The sequence below is a fragment of the Gymnodraco acuticeps genome, unplaced genomic scaffold (assembly GCF_902827175.1).
Source record: "Gymnodraco acuticeps unplaced genomic scaffold, fGymAcu1.1, whole genome shotgun sequence".
Classification (NCBI taxonomy): domain Eukaryota; kingdom Metazoa; phylum Chordata; class Actinopteri; order Perciformes; family Bathydraconidae; genus Gymnodraco; species Gymnodraco acuticeps.
The window spans coordinates 5624104-5642139 of NW_022990238.1; the positions used below are offsets into that span (position 1 = coordinate 5624104).

At 42.1% G+C, this 18036-nt stretch overlaps 1 protein-coding gene across 3 annotated transcripts in view; it reads left to right on the forward strand.

Annotated features, from left to right (window-relative positions):
* Positions 1-18036, forward strand: part of olfm2a (olfactomedin 2a) — a 55636-nt gene that overhangs the window by 20144 nt on the left and 17456 nt on the right. The window contains exons 1-2 of one of the 3 annotated variants that reach the window (XM_034220392.1): positions 2553-2696; positions 12374-12523. In XM_034220392.1, coding sequence (XP_034076283.1) covers positions 2553-2696; positions 12374-12523 — 294 coding nt within the window. Of the gene's footprint in view, positions 1-2552; positions 2697-12373; positions 12524-16723; positions 17026-18036 lie in introns of those variants that run through there. The other 2 variants (XM_034220393.1, XM_034220394.1) reach the window with 2 other exon arrangements.

Consider the following 18036-nt stretch of genomic DNA (forward strand, 5'->3'; position numbering starts at 1 on the left):
GAGTGAGTATCGGCCGATATCGATCAATGGAGGAACATTTAGGATGTGGCCATGTACTTCTATCTGCTTTGAAATATCCTACTTCTTGCACAATGGCCATAGTCGTACATGGGGTGAAAGATTTTCACGTAATTTAAGATGATGCACCAATAATCACCATCATAATGCTTTTCTTTTCAGTCACCCCTCTTACTTTGTACCAGGACAGAAGCAGGAGCTTGGTTATTTAATAAATAAACTAAAGTAAAGGACGCCCATCGATGTTTAAGTCTTTGCTGCCACCCAGTGAATGTCACCATTACTGCATTCTCTTTAGACGGTACATTGAAGTAAATATTAAGTACGGTAGATTACAAACATAGCTTTATTCATCTCTCACAATAGTTGCAAGCATATTCCCTTAAATATGTAAATATAGTTTATAATAAATGTTATTAGCACATTGTTTGGATTAGTTATAGTAATTTGCCTGTAGACATAATAGACAAACTATTTAGATAAAAACTAAAACATCTGTGATGTAATCAGATGATATGTGAAATGTACTTGGCTTCAGTCTATTTCCCGCATGCCCCTGAAGGCAGCAGTGTGTTTGTGACACTTTAATGCATTGTACCTTTCTCTAAAATCTCTGTGAGACATGGAACAGAGTGATTCTAAACCGAAGTGCCACGCGATGCCTCACATACCCTTGACACGTTCACATAAAGTGACAACTACCTGTCTACCAGTTTCAATATTGCACAACAGCGATGATGGGCGATGATGGGCGATGATGATGCCCCCCCCCCCCTCCCCTCTGACTGTGTAAGGCAGCATGTTGGCTGCAATCCCACCGGTAGCCACACAGGGTCAGTCTTGCTACAAAAATAGAGGTGCAGACACATGTGGGAGCCAGCAGGTGAACTGAGGAGGGATTAATTATTTTTGGATGGGGCTGAGAAAGCTGTCTCTTCTCATATCACTTCACAGTATGGCCGACACAGCGGAAGCCATATCACTCACCCGATGTGACTGCTCGGTGAAGGGAGCCCATCCATTGTAGACAAACTGAATAAGTCAGCAGACCAGGAAGCCAACAGAAAGGAAGATGACCTGGCCGTTTTGTCTGAGTGGGCCACTCTGTCATCATTATTCATGGTTGTTTAGGGCATAATATGAGACCGCCAGTGGCCCAGAATATTGCAGGAAAATGCGGCAAGGAGATGCTTCAAGCTTCAAGTAGTAATTTGAGACACTCTCCAGATCCAATACATATCCTACATCCAAAGGGTTGATCTACACACGTCTGAGGTCTGTCCTGAAATTATCTCCAATCAAGATAGAGGCAAAACCCCTTAGGTGATACAACATCTAATAGGCAGTAAATAAATTGCTATGCTATCTGACACTGGTTTACCTGCTGTGATTGTGATGAGAGCTTAAGCCATTTGGATTACAGCAATACAACAATTGTTTACCTACACCACTTGAAAATAACTTGTAATCCCCCATTATTGAAGGAAAGCATGTGGTAGCAGCCAGGTAAGAAAACAAATGTATTATCAGTTTTGGATACAAGTTGTTTTGTAAGCTTTAACGTTATCCGTCATTATGTCAATTCAATCATTATCCAAATGTGAACTCTTGCACTTATACTGTAGTTTTAGAGTTTCAGGCAGTGAATGTCGAGAAGACATGTAAGTTAAGATGGTGATATGGTTACGCCCCAGGCAGGGTGGATATGGTAGGATACTGTAGAAGTGGAGGCTACAGGCTGATATGTCATGAAGCAGAATGACGGATGAGCTGTCAGAAGCAGCCGTAGGCAGAGGCACCTAGATCTCTCATACCATTAATACTTTTCTCAATGTCTCCCCTCACGTCCCTGGAAGACCTTAAATCTATCGACTTCCTTATTTTTATAACCAGTCCTCCAATCAGTGAAGTTAGTTTGATGAGGGCCGTCTACTCAACCTGAGATCATGCCTTTGGCACACACATGCCACATAACAGAGCAGAGATCAGCCCTCTCACATCAGTCTCTATCTGATCTCCACACAGCACACATAAATGTGGAAGTGCACACACACACACTGAGATTTGAATCATGAAAGCACAGCCACATGTCAAAGAAACAGAAAATAATAGATGCATGCATGCAAAACAGGGCTGGCAAGAACAGAGCATAGGCTGGTCGGGAGGGGTTGAGACAGAGAGGCAGCCAATGCACAGCTCTGCATCTTGAGGAAGAGAGTGGAACGGAGAGGGAGGGAGAGATAAGGGCAGAGTGAGGAAGTGAGAGAGAGGGAGGGGGCGAGGCTGAGGCAGTCACTCTGAGGGGAAAGATTCCAGGGTGATGCTGTTGGATGTGAGCTGCTCTCCTCTAACCAGTCTCTGGCTGTGGGTCTGGTAACTGTGCTTCTCCAGCTCTGGGAGGCAGACACTGACTGGCTGCTTCCTGCCTGGACTGTCTGGAGCAGAGAGGGGTTTGACTGGAGCCGAGGTCCAGGGCAGGGCAGGGTAGGGCTGGCTGCAGGGCTGTTAGCGCCGGGGCCCCACAGGGAGCAAACATGAGCGTTCCCATGCTAAAGATCGGGGCGGTGCTCAGCACCATGGCTATGGTGACCAACTGGATGTCTCAAACTCTGCCCTCTCTGGTTGGACTCAACGGGACCACCATCTCCAGAGGGGGCACTTCGGAGAGGATTGTCAGTGTGCGTATGACTTACTTTCATTTTTTGCAAGTGTCTGTGTGCACTATATTTGTCCATTAATGTTTTTATTGTGAATGTAAGGCAAAAAGAGAGTGACAGCAGAAGACTCGGGGTGATATTGAAAAAATTGAAAGATACTAAGATTAGAGTTAGAGTGTGCCTCATGTTTAACTAAAGAAACAGCAGAGGGGTTTCTGGGAGGAGTGATGGGTGTGGGACTGTCACAAGTGCTATGATGCAAGAGCTGATAAGAGATGATAAGAGCAAGATGATGGAAGTCGACATGCATGTGCGAGCAATGTTTCAACCAAATGTGAAAGATGTACATGTTGGTGTGTGAGTCATGTTAAGTATAATGATGCAGGATTGTGGGCTAGTGGCTGAGTGATGAGGCGGAGGCGCAGGGTGCAGTGTGGACGGTCGTGGTAAATCATATGTCTTTGGCAGGGTGACGGGAGGTAGAGAGCTGTTCTGAGTGATGTTCAGGCTGATCCCATCTGTCACTCACCTCCAGGGTGGGAAAGATGTTCAGATTCAGAGGTGATGGGGGAGACAGGGAGGTTGAGACAATGTTACAATTTAACGTCTTATTTCTCCTCCGTTGTTTGTCCCTAAATCCTCCTCTCCTCATGTTAAACATTCTGGCATTTAGAGAAGTCATACAGGTATAACAAGGGCATCTGATGTGTTTTGTTAGAAAACTGTTAGTTAGTTTAAGGTTTTATATTTAATTTTGTTTACACGCTAAGTTTTTTCTGACAGTTTGTTAATAGGAGGCAAGACAGACATTAAATATATCAAGTAGACTAATAATTGATTAATTCATAGGATTACCTTCGCCTCTATCCCGAATGTGTTATTTGTGGTAACCTTACCCTTTAAGCAAATACTTTGGTCTGTTGAAATGATTGAATGAAATGTAACATCCCAAGAGATTTGCAACCATCTGGGTAAATGTGTGTGTCTGCATGTGTACATGAATTGCTGTGTATGTGGGTGTGTTTTTATGTCCAAATATGAACCCAAAGGAAGTTTTGGAATGTGTGTCTCAGGGGGGACATTCCATCTGTTTAAAAAAAGAGTTATATCATTTAAAAGGGTTTGTTAAAGCATCAATCGCAGCATTATGTCTCCCTATTATTGCAGTGAGGTGTCAGGTTGATGTCTTCTTGGAGATAAACTCACAGTATACCCTTGTGAAAATGTCAAGCATCTAGGTAAAAGCATTTTGCTCCAAATTGTGTTGTATCTTTCCTACATCAGGCTCATATTTGAGCAGTTCAATCTCAGTAAATCATCAAAGTTAAATCATAATGTCAGAACTCAAGGCATGTTTGAATTATTTACAGCACTAAACTCTATAATCCTATTGAACACCCACCTTTCCCCGGGGCTATGGCCTGATTAAGCTATCCACTGTTTTTTGTAAACTTGCTTATCCTGCTTAGGGTCAAGAGAAATAGAATATGTTGCAAGGTTCTTCTTCGGTAAACTCATGTCTGGGAGCCTTGTAATTTATATTTCAAAAGACTGGAAACAACAGATTATTATAGTTGTGAGTGGCTATTTTCTTTCAGGCAACTCATTCACATGAGAAAAGGAGAAAGGCTGCCATCTAAGATAATTCCATCAATGTTTTATTACAACTGATGAGCCAGTTTGATTGTGCCAGAAAAGTTACAGTATACCAGTCTGCTGTGATGGGAAATGTCTCCCCTTTGAGACAGGAATAAAACAATGGCAGGGAATAAAACTTTAATGTAACGCCTCGCCTCAAAGTCCAATCACTATTAATGAGACATTTGCCTGTGATGATCTTAGAAGCAGTCGTGACTCACACAATGTTTAGAGCTCTAATCAAAAACAATCTAGCCACAGTCTTGTGACACTGTGATGCTAGTGTGCCAGTGGCCATTGCGTGCACTGCTGCCAGTCTCCACCCTGGCACCAGTGCACGCTGCTTCCACTATTCTCCAAGCTCAGAGCTATTTCCATAGTCTGCTTTCTGCGCTCGTCTTCTAACAAGCTTATTCAAGAATACAGCTGACTGAGTTTCTCTGTCCTTTCTGAGAAGGCACTGAGCACAACCCTGCCTGGATGCTTGTACACATCTGGAGAGTGCAAAACGATGTTCTTTAATCCTGCACAAGATGGTCAAGATGGACCTTGTGCACGCACACTTATTTTTTTTTAATGGTATACTAAGAAATGAATATGAATTTATTAATACAATTGGCAGTTGTTGTTGTTGTTGTTGTTGTTGTTGTTGTTGTTGTTGTTGTTGAATAAGGAAACCAGCGTGCTCTTTCATTATGTTTTTCAAAACTGAAATCAAATCAAGTCAAGGTAACACCTGACATTTGGGATAGAGTTGCCATGACATTGCTACATTTATTTTTGCCAGATGAAAATCAACAAAAATAAGAACTTTAATTTTATTTGCAAATACCTGGGGGAATGCATCACATAGTTTAGCATAGTCAGAGAGACATCCTACTTGCTATCAAGTTAACCACTGATAAATGATATAATACTAATAATATAATAACAAAACTGATCCGAGAATTTAACCTTGGTGTACTCTACATGTTAAAGTCAGAGTAGAAAATACATTAATCTCCTTTTAAGTAATAACAACTCAAGGTGTACCTGTTCACTGATTCTCTCTGTGCTTAGGAAAGGATTACCGGCACATTATGGTTTATTTTTCAAGGAAATAAAATGTGTGTACTGTATCTGTTCACGTGTACAAGGTTTAATTTAAAGAAAGAAAGAAAGAAAGAGATAAGTAGTGTAAAATAACATCGTGCTGTGAGCTGGTTTTCCTCCTGCCCTCCCCAATATTTTGAGTCACCAGCTGCCAATGTCATACATAATGTGGTTGCATACCCATAACACCTCTTTTGTGTGTGTGCGTGAGTGTGTGTTGACTCTCCCTTTGATATCTAAAATAAGAAAGCTGTGAGCCAGAAGAGTGAAATAAAATATTGCCAGCATCAAAAGGGAGCAGAAAACAACAAATGGCAGTGAACAAACAGCCAGGCTCACAATATGATTGGGGTCACCCAGCCTCTGTCTGTCACTATGTAGGAATGTAAAGGTTATCACGTCCACTGTGCAATCCAATAAAGCAGACTGTTAAAATCGCCATGGATTTAAGATTAAACACTGCTGCAGAATTTTATTTGCACACTTTTCTTTTATGTTCATTGTACAGCCTTCAACCAAACTTTATTTGAGGTCAGACCCAGACAGGAGTCCTCTACTACTTAGTCAATGTGATGTGGTGTGGAGAGACAGATTCTCAGTGAAAGACAATCTAATAATCATTTTTAAATTGTTTTGATACATGAGCTGCGTTGTAGCCTGTGTACTTTATTGATCCCAGACTTTATAGATGGGCTCATTATCAGGCCTCAGACATGGTTCATTTTCTATTATGACAGTGTAATTTCAAGTCAACTGAACTTATGCCTGACTCGTGCTTTGCCCTTCAAAAGCTATTTGATGATTTCACAATTCACACTCTTCTGCAAGCCACATTTTCCTCCATTGAACCACTGATTGTGTGTTCTAACAGTTTATACAGTTTTTCCTCACTCTCTCTCTCACCCCTCCTCAATTTAACACCAGCTATCAGCTACAGCTATCTGGTCTAACAGCAGACTGGATGCCAAATATTTTGCACCGGGGCACCTGGCATGGCACAGGCAGCCTGCTCCAAAAAGTATAACGTTGTAGCTCCTATGTGCTTGTGCTGAACATTGGTGAGTGTAATATTCTCCTACTTCTCCAAAAGCTCAAACTTAACACCCCAAATTCAAAAAGCACTTGACGGATCTGTCAACCCTACTGTCATCTAAGTGTGATCCCGATTAGAATGAGTGAGCTGCAGATGGAAAGCAAGCAGGACACCAGGCAGGAGGGGTGGCAGGCACGAGAGTGATGGAGTGGGAGAGAGTACGAGGCAGCAGGGAGGAAAACAAGGCAGCAGGGAGATGGGCATGATGAGTTTATGAGTCATATTATTGACTGGCAACCATGCTGCACTGATTGTGGTAATCGGTTTTCCTTGGGTGCAGGACAGACTAGGGACTTGACTCGGAGTCTTCATTGAGTTTTGTTGTAAAGGCCAGCAGCTGGCCTGTGCATTGAGGATTGACTGATTGTTCATTTAAAGAGCGGGGGGGTGTATTTGCATGTTTATATGTACACGGTCGTTTACAGCAATATCCAGCCAATTTGAAAAATGTGATCAGATTGTTTGGCCATAGATTGCTCTGTGTAGCAGGGACAGATGTTTCTACTGTGCTGGGGACAAGCGTTTAGAAAAGTGAATGCCTGGCACAGAATGTGACTCTGCAGAGGGAAAGAAAGTGAAGATGCAGAACAAGGATAAACAAAGTTGGCATTGTGGGATGGAAACAGAAGAGACAGATTATGTGTGTAGCATTCTTTATCCTTACTATCTCTCCTTGTACTCCTTATTCTCAGCCCTATACTCTTCTTACACTGTACATCCTGTGACGTTGCACTTCCTCAGAGAGGATGGCAGGTTGAGTTCACAGCATAGCGGCACGATCTCATATCCCTGCTCCTGCCCGTTTGCCCCTTTCTGCCTGCTGTTTATGAAAGTTATCATAGACTTCCCGTCATGCTCATAAAGTAGGGAGCTGAAGATTTATGACCTCATTTAGCTCTGGCTTAACAGCAGCAAGCTCCAGGGTTCATTTAATGAAACGCCAGAGGAAGTCCATCCTGCAACTCTCAACAGTGATACCAGCAGCTCCAATGTCTAATTAGATAATCCCTCTGAACTTTGTTAATCACTAATACAAGGGTCTGAGCAACTTTGCACTGAAGGAACACTTAGGTAAAAACACAATGTGGCTTGTTAGTTTTCATTAAGGTTGTAAACGACACATTATCTCATTGGAAACTGGTCCTTTGTACATGCTGCGAACAGGAAGCAGAGGAGAAAGGTTGGAGTTGCATTGGGTAACTTGATTTTAGCTTAGTAATGGCCACAGCCTCTCATCTCATCTCCTCTTCCCCTTTCTCTGCAGGGATTCAACTGAAGTTGTCATTCTGAATTGTGACTGGGCAGCGTTTTAACTAAGCTAAAGGAAATTAGAACCATCTCTCTTTCCCTTGTCAGCCTTTCTCAAACCACAACACTTCATTTTCCGCCTATCACCATATCAGTAACTTCCAATTCAATTGTTTTTCTATTGGGAGAATGGCAGGTTGTAGATGGAAGACATAGCAGCATTGAATGACGAGACTTCATAGGCCCAGGCTGCCAGTTGTGAGGTCATGGGATCAGAGGGAACCCGTGGGTGGCACAAAAGGGGAAGGAGACACTAATCTTAGAGTGTAATTTTAACTTGAGTAAGCAAGACTAATTGATTTTTCATCTCTCTTGCCCTCTGCGGTTTCCTGTTGTTTTCAATGACTGCTGTCTTTCTCCTTAATGGGCTTTCGCATGGAAGCCCGTGACCGTGAAAGCTTCAAATCTGGCACTTACATATTCTATTTCATCCCTGATGTCTAATGGGTGAATTTCTAAGACAGGGAACTCAACACCTCCTCCCTAGTCCCTACTATAACCACTATCTGTGTCTGGGAAGAGAGGATTGTCTCTCAGACCTGAAGCTCCCTAAGATAACTATAGCTAATGATGATAGCACAGGTTATGTAATCACTACTTTCTTAAACGTTTACACTCTGACCTGCACAGTATGCAAACATCATTCATTTATTTGACTATGTATACCCTGAATAATATTCTGTAAACCACTAGTTATTGGGGAGGTTGGATTTCCACCACTTATGACGTTTCTTATAGGCTGCATGGGGCTGCAGGTTGTTTAATGAACCAATGTCATTGACCCAATCTTTGGGGGACTCATGATCGTATATAAATAAATTAACTGGAGTTCCAAAACATATCCGTTCACGACATGCATCCAGAGAGATCAGTTTCGTATGGTATATATGGTATATAGTTCGCATCGCAACAGCTCAGGCACAAAGTATAGGACAAAGCACATTTAAAAATAACCTCTTTCCCCCCGCAATCTAAACTGCCAATGTGATGAGAATGGGAAAGTTAGTGCAGAATGGATAGGTGGGTGGTAATGAAATTGGAACGGCTTCAAATAAGCTTTTAATTTCAGCCCAGCATTTATGAAACATTAATGAAGAGAGGAGAAGATGGGATGCTGTGAAAGCTCCCTGGCTTGGGGAAAAAGCACATGAGGAGCACAGCGTGAGCTTAAACATGTTGGAAAATTAAGAAAGTATTAGGATAATGGAGCTGACATGCCTCAAATATTACTTTGTTGAATTTAGAACTTGCTTATTACAGCCCACTATGTAAGATATCATAACACAATCTGTTAGACACCAACTGTGGCTCCCTTTCCGGCTAGGAATATGAAATATTGATGCCCTCTTCTGCATCCATTCGCCACAATCCTTCTGAACCAAAAGTGAATTTCTAGTGCGTAGGCAGACAGGCAGCCCCCACATGTTTGGATATGAGGTAATTGTATTGAATGCAGGAGGCTGCACATACCCGGCCCTCAGAGTGAGTAAGACAAGTGGATTCTGCTGTTTGAGGCTAACTAAACTCCACTTGCTAACACAGCAGGCGATCAACTATAATGAGTAGATGGTGTAAAATGGTATGGCCTCAAGATCCGCTATCTAACACACGTCCAAAGTATCGTAGCAGTCAAAGTGCTCTGCTGCAGTAATCATGCATACAGTACAGCTGCTCAGATATCCACAGAATCCCTTTCGGGGTTTAATCAGTAGTGTAGCTGCAGTTCCAAATGCATGCATCATCAACATTTTTCATGTAGAAAATACCACATGTGGAACAATTCACATGTACTGTATGTGCTGTTACAATACTCACAGAAATACTCACAAACTCATGCACACATGTTGCAATAAATCTAACGTCCTGACAGTGACTGAGATGCGGGCAGAGAAGCAGACAAAGGAAAGAATCTCCCCCTTGGGCAATGGCAGAATGAAATATACAGTCAGTTATGGTTGAAAGAAATTGAAGGAGGCTCTGCTATTGAGACTGCCTTATTTTTCCTTTTTTAGCTTCAACTCCGCCAATGTTAGACTAGTGTCCCTCCATTTTACAGCCAGAAGCTGGATTGCCTCAAAAAAGGAAGACTAATGATTAAAAAAAAGGTGCTGACTGACAGAAAAAAACACTGTGCAAGTCACTTCAGGAACTGGTTGCACATTAACTTACAAACAAGCTCATAGTATATTGCTCGCTACTTAGTTTAATTAAACTTAGATGTATTCATTTAAAAAAATGTATGAGTCGACTTAATCTACCCTTATATATAATTAAACAGGTCAAATATGAAAAGAGTGTCTTTCTTGTGTCATTGTCATGGTTGATATTGCAACATTTAAGTCACTCAGGTATAGTCTATTGGCCATAATGTATTTGATCAAAGTCAGATTTAAAATTCACTCAATCTGAGAGTGTGAGGAACTGGAGGAAGAACAGGGGAGGGGAGGGAGAGAGGGGGGTGGGGTGCCGAGGGATTTGCAGGAGTGACAAGATGTGACAGTGAGCACATTGGCTTGCAGGGTGGTTGCTACTTTACACTCCAATCACAAAGTCCCCTTGTCCCCCAAGACATTTTAATCTGATCCCCCGACCAAAGAAGACGAGAGCACAAAAATCCTCAGAAGAAAGCAGGAGAGCGGCACCGGGTCGAGCCACAAGGTCTTATTTCCAGCCTTTTTCTGCCACTTATGTGGATGGGTCTTTAATTTGATCCCTAAAATGGCTGCTTCTTCTCTCATTACATTTTGCTTAATGTGCCGAGTGTGTGTAGGTGCAACGTGACTGAAAGGAACGGTCCGGGCCTTTGTGTAAACTGTGTGCACATGTGCGTGTGCTACGGCACTACTTTTGATTGGATTAGTCAGAGAGAGAAATCCATCCTTTCAGATTCGACCCTCCTCCACTGGTTACGGGCTGCATTATCGATCTCTAACAGCTCCATTTCCTCTCTGTGTCCAAACCTATCTATGCCCTGCTTTCACACAGCCTGGTCTGATCCCTCCCTCTTCCTCTTTTCTTTAAAACCCCCATTTTCCTCCCATTTGTCTTTCTTCATCCCCTGTCAAGCTCTTACTCCATCTCTGTCATGGCGTTGTGTTTTTCATCCCTTTGTGTATTTTCCACAGGTGTTCTTGTCTTATCTTAATCTGCACCCATTTCTATCCTCCATCTCTCTCTCCTCCTTTCTTTACTGCTGAGAGCACCACCTCTGTCAATCTCTGGCTTCGCTTTCCCTCTGTTCCTCCCCAGTTAATCCTAAAATTAGACTGCATAGATTTTGAGTAGTTGGATGGATCAATTGCTATTAATTGCCTTTGGGGAAGAGTCACTTTTGACAGGGTTGCAAGAGAGTAGGAGAATGCCATGGAGAAATTATGACTTTGCAGCTAATGCATGGTGACAGAATGGGCACAACTAATCAGGATATGGAAAGTATTAAAGAGTGTCTTTCTCTCTAAACACTTTCAACAACACTTTCAAATATTAGATACATTTATTAGTTTAGAAATTGTTTATGAGGGTGTAACACTTTTCAGATTACTGTTGATAAATGCTGGCAGAAAAATATCTAGTCTGCCCTCATGTATTTTGAAAATACCACGCCTGCTTGGTACGTAATGAAGATTTAAGTTGGAAACTTTATATGGGAATAATAGTAACAGAAATGTACGGGAATTAACAGGAAATAACTAGAATATAATGGAAATATAGGGGTTATCTGCTTAGGGTTCACTTAACATGTCATATTCAGTCAGAAACAACCATTTAACCAGATCCTAAAGTTTAGGATCTGGTTAAATGATTGCTTTAGGACCTAAACAGACATGGACACATAAATCCATTCATTTGTCAAATACTAATTGGCAACGGGCCATGTGGTGAGATAAATAAAGGGGAATGGTACTTGAAAACAACAATATGGGCTTTGTGCAAACTTGCCGTTTAAGCAAACAACTCATTAAAAAATAAATTTTTCACAATAAAGAATGACTTGAATTAGATTAATTAAAACTCCTCAAATAGTATGTTTAATCAAGCTACATCCCACATGGAAACAGCTAGTTAGCAAGGACAGTGCAGTAAGTTTGCTTTAGGCTACTCTGTGCTGTTTCACTGAAACATCATTAAAAACAAAAACATATTTTACACTTAGAATAAATTATAACTTGCATAGCATGTAGTCCCTTGGCTGACATTCCAGTTGGGCTGCATAGATGATAAGAGAATGCACTGTGCATGGCGGGTAGTCATTTTTATTTGATTATTATTTAATGGAATTCTGACAAATTATCGGTACATGTGATGGAAGAGTGCGCTGCTGAGTGAAAGCATTGGGATAATTCAATATAATACATACATTTAACCAAAGCATGCCATAAGACGTTGTTTTCATTTTATGTGCTTTTTTTAATAGACATTGTGCAAAATGACCCTTAACCCTTTTTTCAAAAGATTCCAGGGACATTTTTTAACCATTTGTAACATAAACAGGATAAAAAAACAACACGAAAGAAGCAACACGTTTATTCTCTTGGTCTAAGATATATATGTCTCTGTGTTTCTGCAGGCTCTGTACCCGAGCCCAGAGGAGGGCTGGCAGATCTACAGCTCGGCGCAGGACGCAGATGGGAAGTGTATCTGTACCGTGGTCGCACCGGCACAGAACATGTGTAACCGAGACCCACGCAGCAGGCAACTTCGCCAGCTCATGGAGAAGGTGACAGCTGTCAATAACACACTCACTTTGAGACACAAGTGTTACCCACACAGACACACTGCAGCGCATCGTGTCTGGCGCCGTCTGTCACGTACAGGCTGCTGAAGTGAATATAGACACTAATTTACCCCACAGTTGATCAGACACGAAGATGAATATCTGTTTGCTAAACTCTTGTTTTTTTAATCACATGTTGAGTATAAATTGCCTTAGTAACATAAATGTTCCAAACTTGCCCCTGAATTAGATTCAGTAAGCCTCTTAATGTTTCTTAATTCCTAAAATAAATCAACAGTTTAACAAATCAGCGAAGATAGCAAATGCTTTGTCTGCGTAGTTACACAGTTAATGTTGCACACACTAAATCTGTTTACTTAGAGTTATGCTCATTCTGCTCAGTCTTCCTCTTAGTGAGAAACATATCAATACATCTTTTTATGAAAACGTGTGTCCTATATGTCAAGCAAATAAATGTAATGTCATACTAAACTTTGACACATGCAAAACCCGCAATCACACTATACTGTTCCAGCAACCAGACAATAAATCTATGTTTTATTTGCATGCAGTATTATTGACCTACAATGTGTACGCGCAAGCACACAAACACACCAGTGGTGAGAGTAGACGCAGGAGAGGAGTGCTGCAGGATGGCTTCTTTCCATTCTTATCTACTTGTCTCCCAAATTCACAAATAATTATTAGAGAAATAATGTTTGACAGCTTTCCCCTGCTGGAGAGGCCATGGCAGCTCATTGACAGAAAAGTTGCTTTTTGCAGATGCTTAAAGGCAGTGCATGGGTGAATAAGCGTTGATCCACAGAGTGAGTAAAAGCCTGAAAGCTGAAAGGTAAAAAAAGAGCGGGGGAGACAGGAGGGGCTGACATTGATGTAGTCTTTTGAGGAGAGATGGAGGTAAATTGAAACGCTGAATAGGCCCTGAGGTCCTGATGGATCAATGAGATACCTGAATTCACATATTGCATTTCTTCTCATTTAAGTTTGCCTTTTCCCCTGACAGTCTCTGCTGGCTGCTGTTTCAAAAACAGGTTCATACAGACAAAACCCACACTCATCACACCTTTGAAAGAAGCATATTTCTACAGAGAAAGCATATTCTTTCTGAGAAACAGACACACGAGATAAAGCTTTTCATAGAAAGTAGCTGTCTTTACCTACATATGTGAATGTATAGATGCACCATATATGTCTTTGCAGGAATAGTTTTATACTATACTATGTTCATGTGGAAAGAATACATTTCTGCATGTAAATATCCCCCATCCTTATTTTTAAGTATGCAGAATCCAAATACAGTACATACAGTATGCATTTAATGATGGATATCTATGTATATACTTTGCAGCATTGTTAGTGCTGCTTATATAGCTAAAGCAACTGAGTTTGTAGATTGAATGCAGGTTAAATACAAGTATGTAGAGTAATGTAAAGGTGTGAGCTGTGACTGCAACATGATCTTGTTTAAAGTATGTCTGGTGAGCCTTTATGCAGATAATAGCATAATCTTTAGATGGTTAAAGGCATAAAATAAAGGTGAAAATATGTGAGGGTGTAGATTTATACAATGAGAGTAAAGTTGTTCATGTTCCATTCTGATGTATTTCAATATAATACAATAAAATAAACTACAAAACATTACACAAAAAGGCTTATCAAATTACCACAGAGTGAAATAACTGCCACTCACATTTGCAAACATTATATGTATTGATGTATTGGACTGAATTAAACAGCACGGGTATGCACAGTGCTTGTGACACACCAGTAGTCAGAGCCAAGCTATCCCATCAAATACAGTGCACAGACCAGCCTAATGAGGACACCTGTGGTCAGCGCTATTTGAGAAACCACAAGTAACAAGAATATATCTGTGTGTGTGTGTGTGTGTGTGTGTGTGTGTGTGTGTGTGTGTGTGTGTGTGTGTGTGTGTGTGTGTGTGTGTGTGTGTGTGTGTGCACATAATAGCACTATGCGCACTAAGAGATCCTCATTTGAACCCCGAGCAAAGGCTCCCCCTGACAGAGAAAGCCAAGGTTGCACTAACAATGTCAAAACCGCCCTCTGTTCAAAGAATGTAAAGCAGCCTTCTGGAAAAGCCTCTATTCAGCTTTCTGCAAAGGCAGACAAAATACCATCCAGGGCAGAGTAAGCCCTGAAGGACGGTGGGGAGAGAAGGCTCATTGCACAGACTTTAGGACACCTCGGCCCACCCTTGGACCTCTCGGTTCAAGTGAGTTAAGATGAGATGAAATGATATAGGAGGGCCCAGTCAGGTAGGCATACATACACACAACACTTCAGGATTTGGTACAGACCGAGTCATTAACAATAAACACCTGCAAATGATTGGATTCTGGGAAGTATGAGGTGTGGGTGCTTGAGTGTGGATCACTTATGACAGCTCAGAGGATGGAGCACTCCCAACTGTCACCACAGAGCAGGAGGACGCTGACACTGTTAAGGTTTCAGGCTGGTGCAACACTTAACTGTTTCTCGTTACCCCATCTGTAGTGCTGTCAAACTAGTTTTTAAATTGGTGAAGTCACACCAACTATTCACTGGTGAGTTCACAAAGCATGTGATGATTTGGGAGTACAAAAGGTGTCAAGGTATAGGCAAGCAAGACATTTGGTGGTAAACAGACTTTATGTCAAGTTGAGTGACCTTTGAGAGTTTGGACTGTTTATTGTTGTGAGAAGTGATTTGAATAAATATCTTCTCACTTTATCAGTGTGCTTTGAGTTTCAGAGGTGCTTGTGGGTGTGTGTTTGTGTGGGTAGTTGGACATATGTACGCATGAGTTGCCTATATGCACCACAAAGCCCTCAAACATTTGTCAGAGGATTTCTGGCCAGTTCAGTGCAACGTGCAGGATACGAGGGGGTGTATGAAACAGTAGGTTGGTTATGCAGCACGAAAGTGGGTTATCAAAGCGTGAGCAAGTGGAGTACTTGGTAAAAAATTAAACATAGTGCAAAAGTGAGAACTGAGCTTCAATAAACACCTACTTGACAGCATGTTTGCACCTGTTGTTTATTTAACTTGGGTATATCTTCATAATGTTAGTGAACATAGCCAGCAACCCTTCTGTTTGGATAGCATGGAGAGATTGGATATTGATATCCTAATTAGGTAGCTTTTTTTCTTTGTTAAATAATTGATTAATGTGTTGTGCTTCTTTATGCATGTTCTTGATTAAGCTCTGCTGCTTTTTCAAGATCACTTTTCATCTTGTTTAGTCTTGTCTTTAGTCCCTTATTTGCATTTGCTAATTAGGCCACCTGTTTATTTTTGTTTTGTATATCCTTGTGTGTTTCAAATGACTTACAGCTGTCCTTTTACTTAACTCTCTACTTTCATTGTTCATGTACATACTGTGGTAAGGTTTTATTACCACACTCATCTATTTCTTCAAACTAGTGCAGAGACCAAGCTTGTAATGTACAGTTCAATGCAAATATGAGGAGGAAAGCAAACTAGTACATCTATAGCAAGGTCAAGGAGATAGTACATTTGCTCTCAAATGAATTGAAATATACAGATGACAAATGGCAATGGAACCTGTTGGGAACACGGCGTGCAAAAGTATACAGGTCGTGCTGCAACTAGATGTTCCTGTCCTCTGTCAGAAGGTGTTGGCGACGGACGTGCAAGGAAGAATGGGTTTCCACAGGCTGTTCCAGTTTAACTACTTTATTGATTTCCAGGGTAGTACATTTGACATGCAATGGTAGTTGGATGGGTGTGTGAATGGGTGTGGTATCTGTAACATAAAGAGAAACAGGTATGAACAAACATGTAATACAGAGGGACAATGACTAGTGACACCGTTACACAGCAAACCAGGCAGACAAAGAAATGGCACAATTAGCAGGCCTATGCTGCCCTCTATTGGCCAAAGGCCGCAACAGAATGGCGATTGAAGTGACACGTTATTACATAAAGTAATTAACTATTACAAACAATCACGCATGAACAACATACAGGAATGCACGGAATGCACACAATGAAGTCTCTATAATGACTATAAAGAACACTGCATACATTGGCCCCTGCATCAACTTGGCGTTACATTGTTCATTATGTAATGTGTAATGTGCTGTTACAGGGTGGTTTAGGCTAGGTTGCAGCTCCACCCTGTGGACGTATTGTGCCTGTGTTATATATCTGCCTCACGTAATATACCTCAGTTCATTGTATGATTGCCTGCTCGGTGTGAATACACGGCGTTGAGACACAGCCTGACTTGCCTTGTTTATTAATGCACATACATCTACAAACATGGTGTCAGAAGCTCAAATAGGACCCAGCTGTGGATTGCATGCTACTGTCCGTCGCTGAGACAGAGTGCGTTTATTTGTTTTGGTGAGGTTTAGCAGTTTCAGTTAGCCTGTTAGCATTAGCGTCACGTTGGAACAATGGCATCCAGCATCCCACCTCCGGAGCCTATGAAGATGGCGGGGGACATCCACGGCAACTGGGTGAGCTTTCGAGCAGAATTTGAGGATTATCTGCTTGCGACCGGGCTCAGCGAGAAAGTAAAGCCGGTACAAGCAGCTGCGCTAAGGAGGCTAATGGGGAACGACTGCCGACATGTTTACAAACACAACCTGGGACTCACCGCGGACCAACAAAAAGATGCGGGTGCTATACTGGTGGCACTGGAGAAATACTTCACACCCGCATAGAACGTAATCTTTGAGAGGTACGTTTTTGGCAACCTTAAACAAGAGGAGGGAGAGCTCTTGGATGCGTTTGCTACCAGGCTGAGGGAAAAGGCTGCCTCTTGTGAATATGGAGCTATAAAAGATGAACTCATAAGGGACAGGCTTGTTCTCGGGATAACTGACGAGGGTGCTAGACGTCGCTTACTAAGGGAAAAGGACCTTAAATTGGACGAGGCCATTAAAATTTGCCGTGCAGCCGAGGTCATGGACAGCAAGTTAAAAACCATGTCACTGGGCAGCTCTGGACCTGGGGACAGCATTAATGCCACACAAGGACAGCGATATGGACGGAGGTCTGCCAGCAGGCCATCCGAGTCCACCAACACATCTGCACAACCACAGAGCATGAGAGACGCTGGTGAATGCAAGTACTGTGGCACACGGCACAAGCGTGGGCGGGACCTGTGCCCTGCTTTTGGTCAATCGTGCCGCTCGTGTGGCACTGCTAACCATTTTGCAAAAGTATGCATGAAAAGAGGCCAGCAGGCACGCCAGTTGAATGCTGTGGATGACCCGTTGCCAGGGGAACTGGAGGACAGCGATGAGAGACGTGTACACAGCGGAGAGCGTGGGGGCTGTGAACACTCGAGGTAAAAAGTGGTTTGTCAACCTGCCACTGCAAAGTGGGGTTCAGAGGTGCCAGCTCGACTCTGGAGCCACTTGCAATGTGATGAGCATCAAGGACAAGACGATACTGGCGCCTAGAACACCTCTTCTGAAGAGTCTCACCAGATTAAAACTATACAACAGTGAGTGGATGAGCTC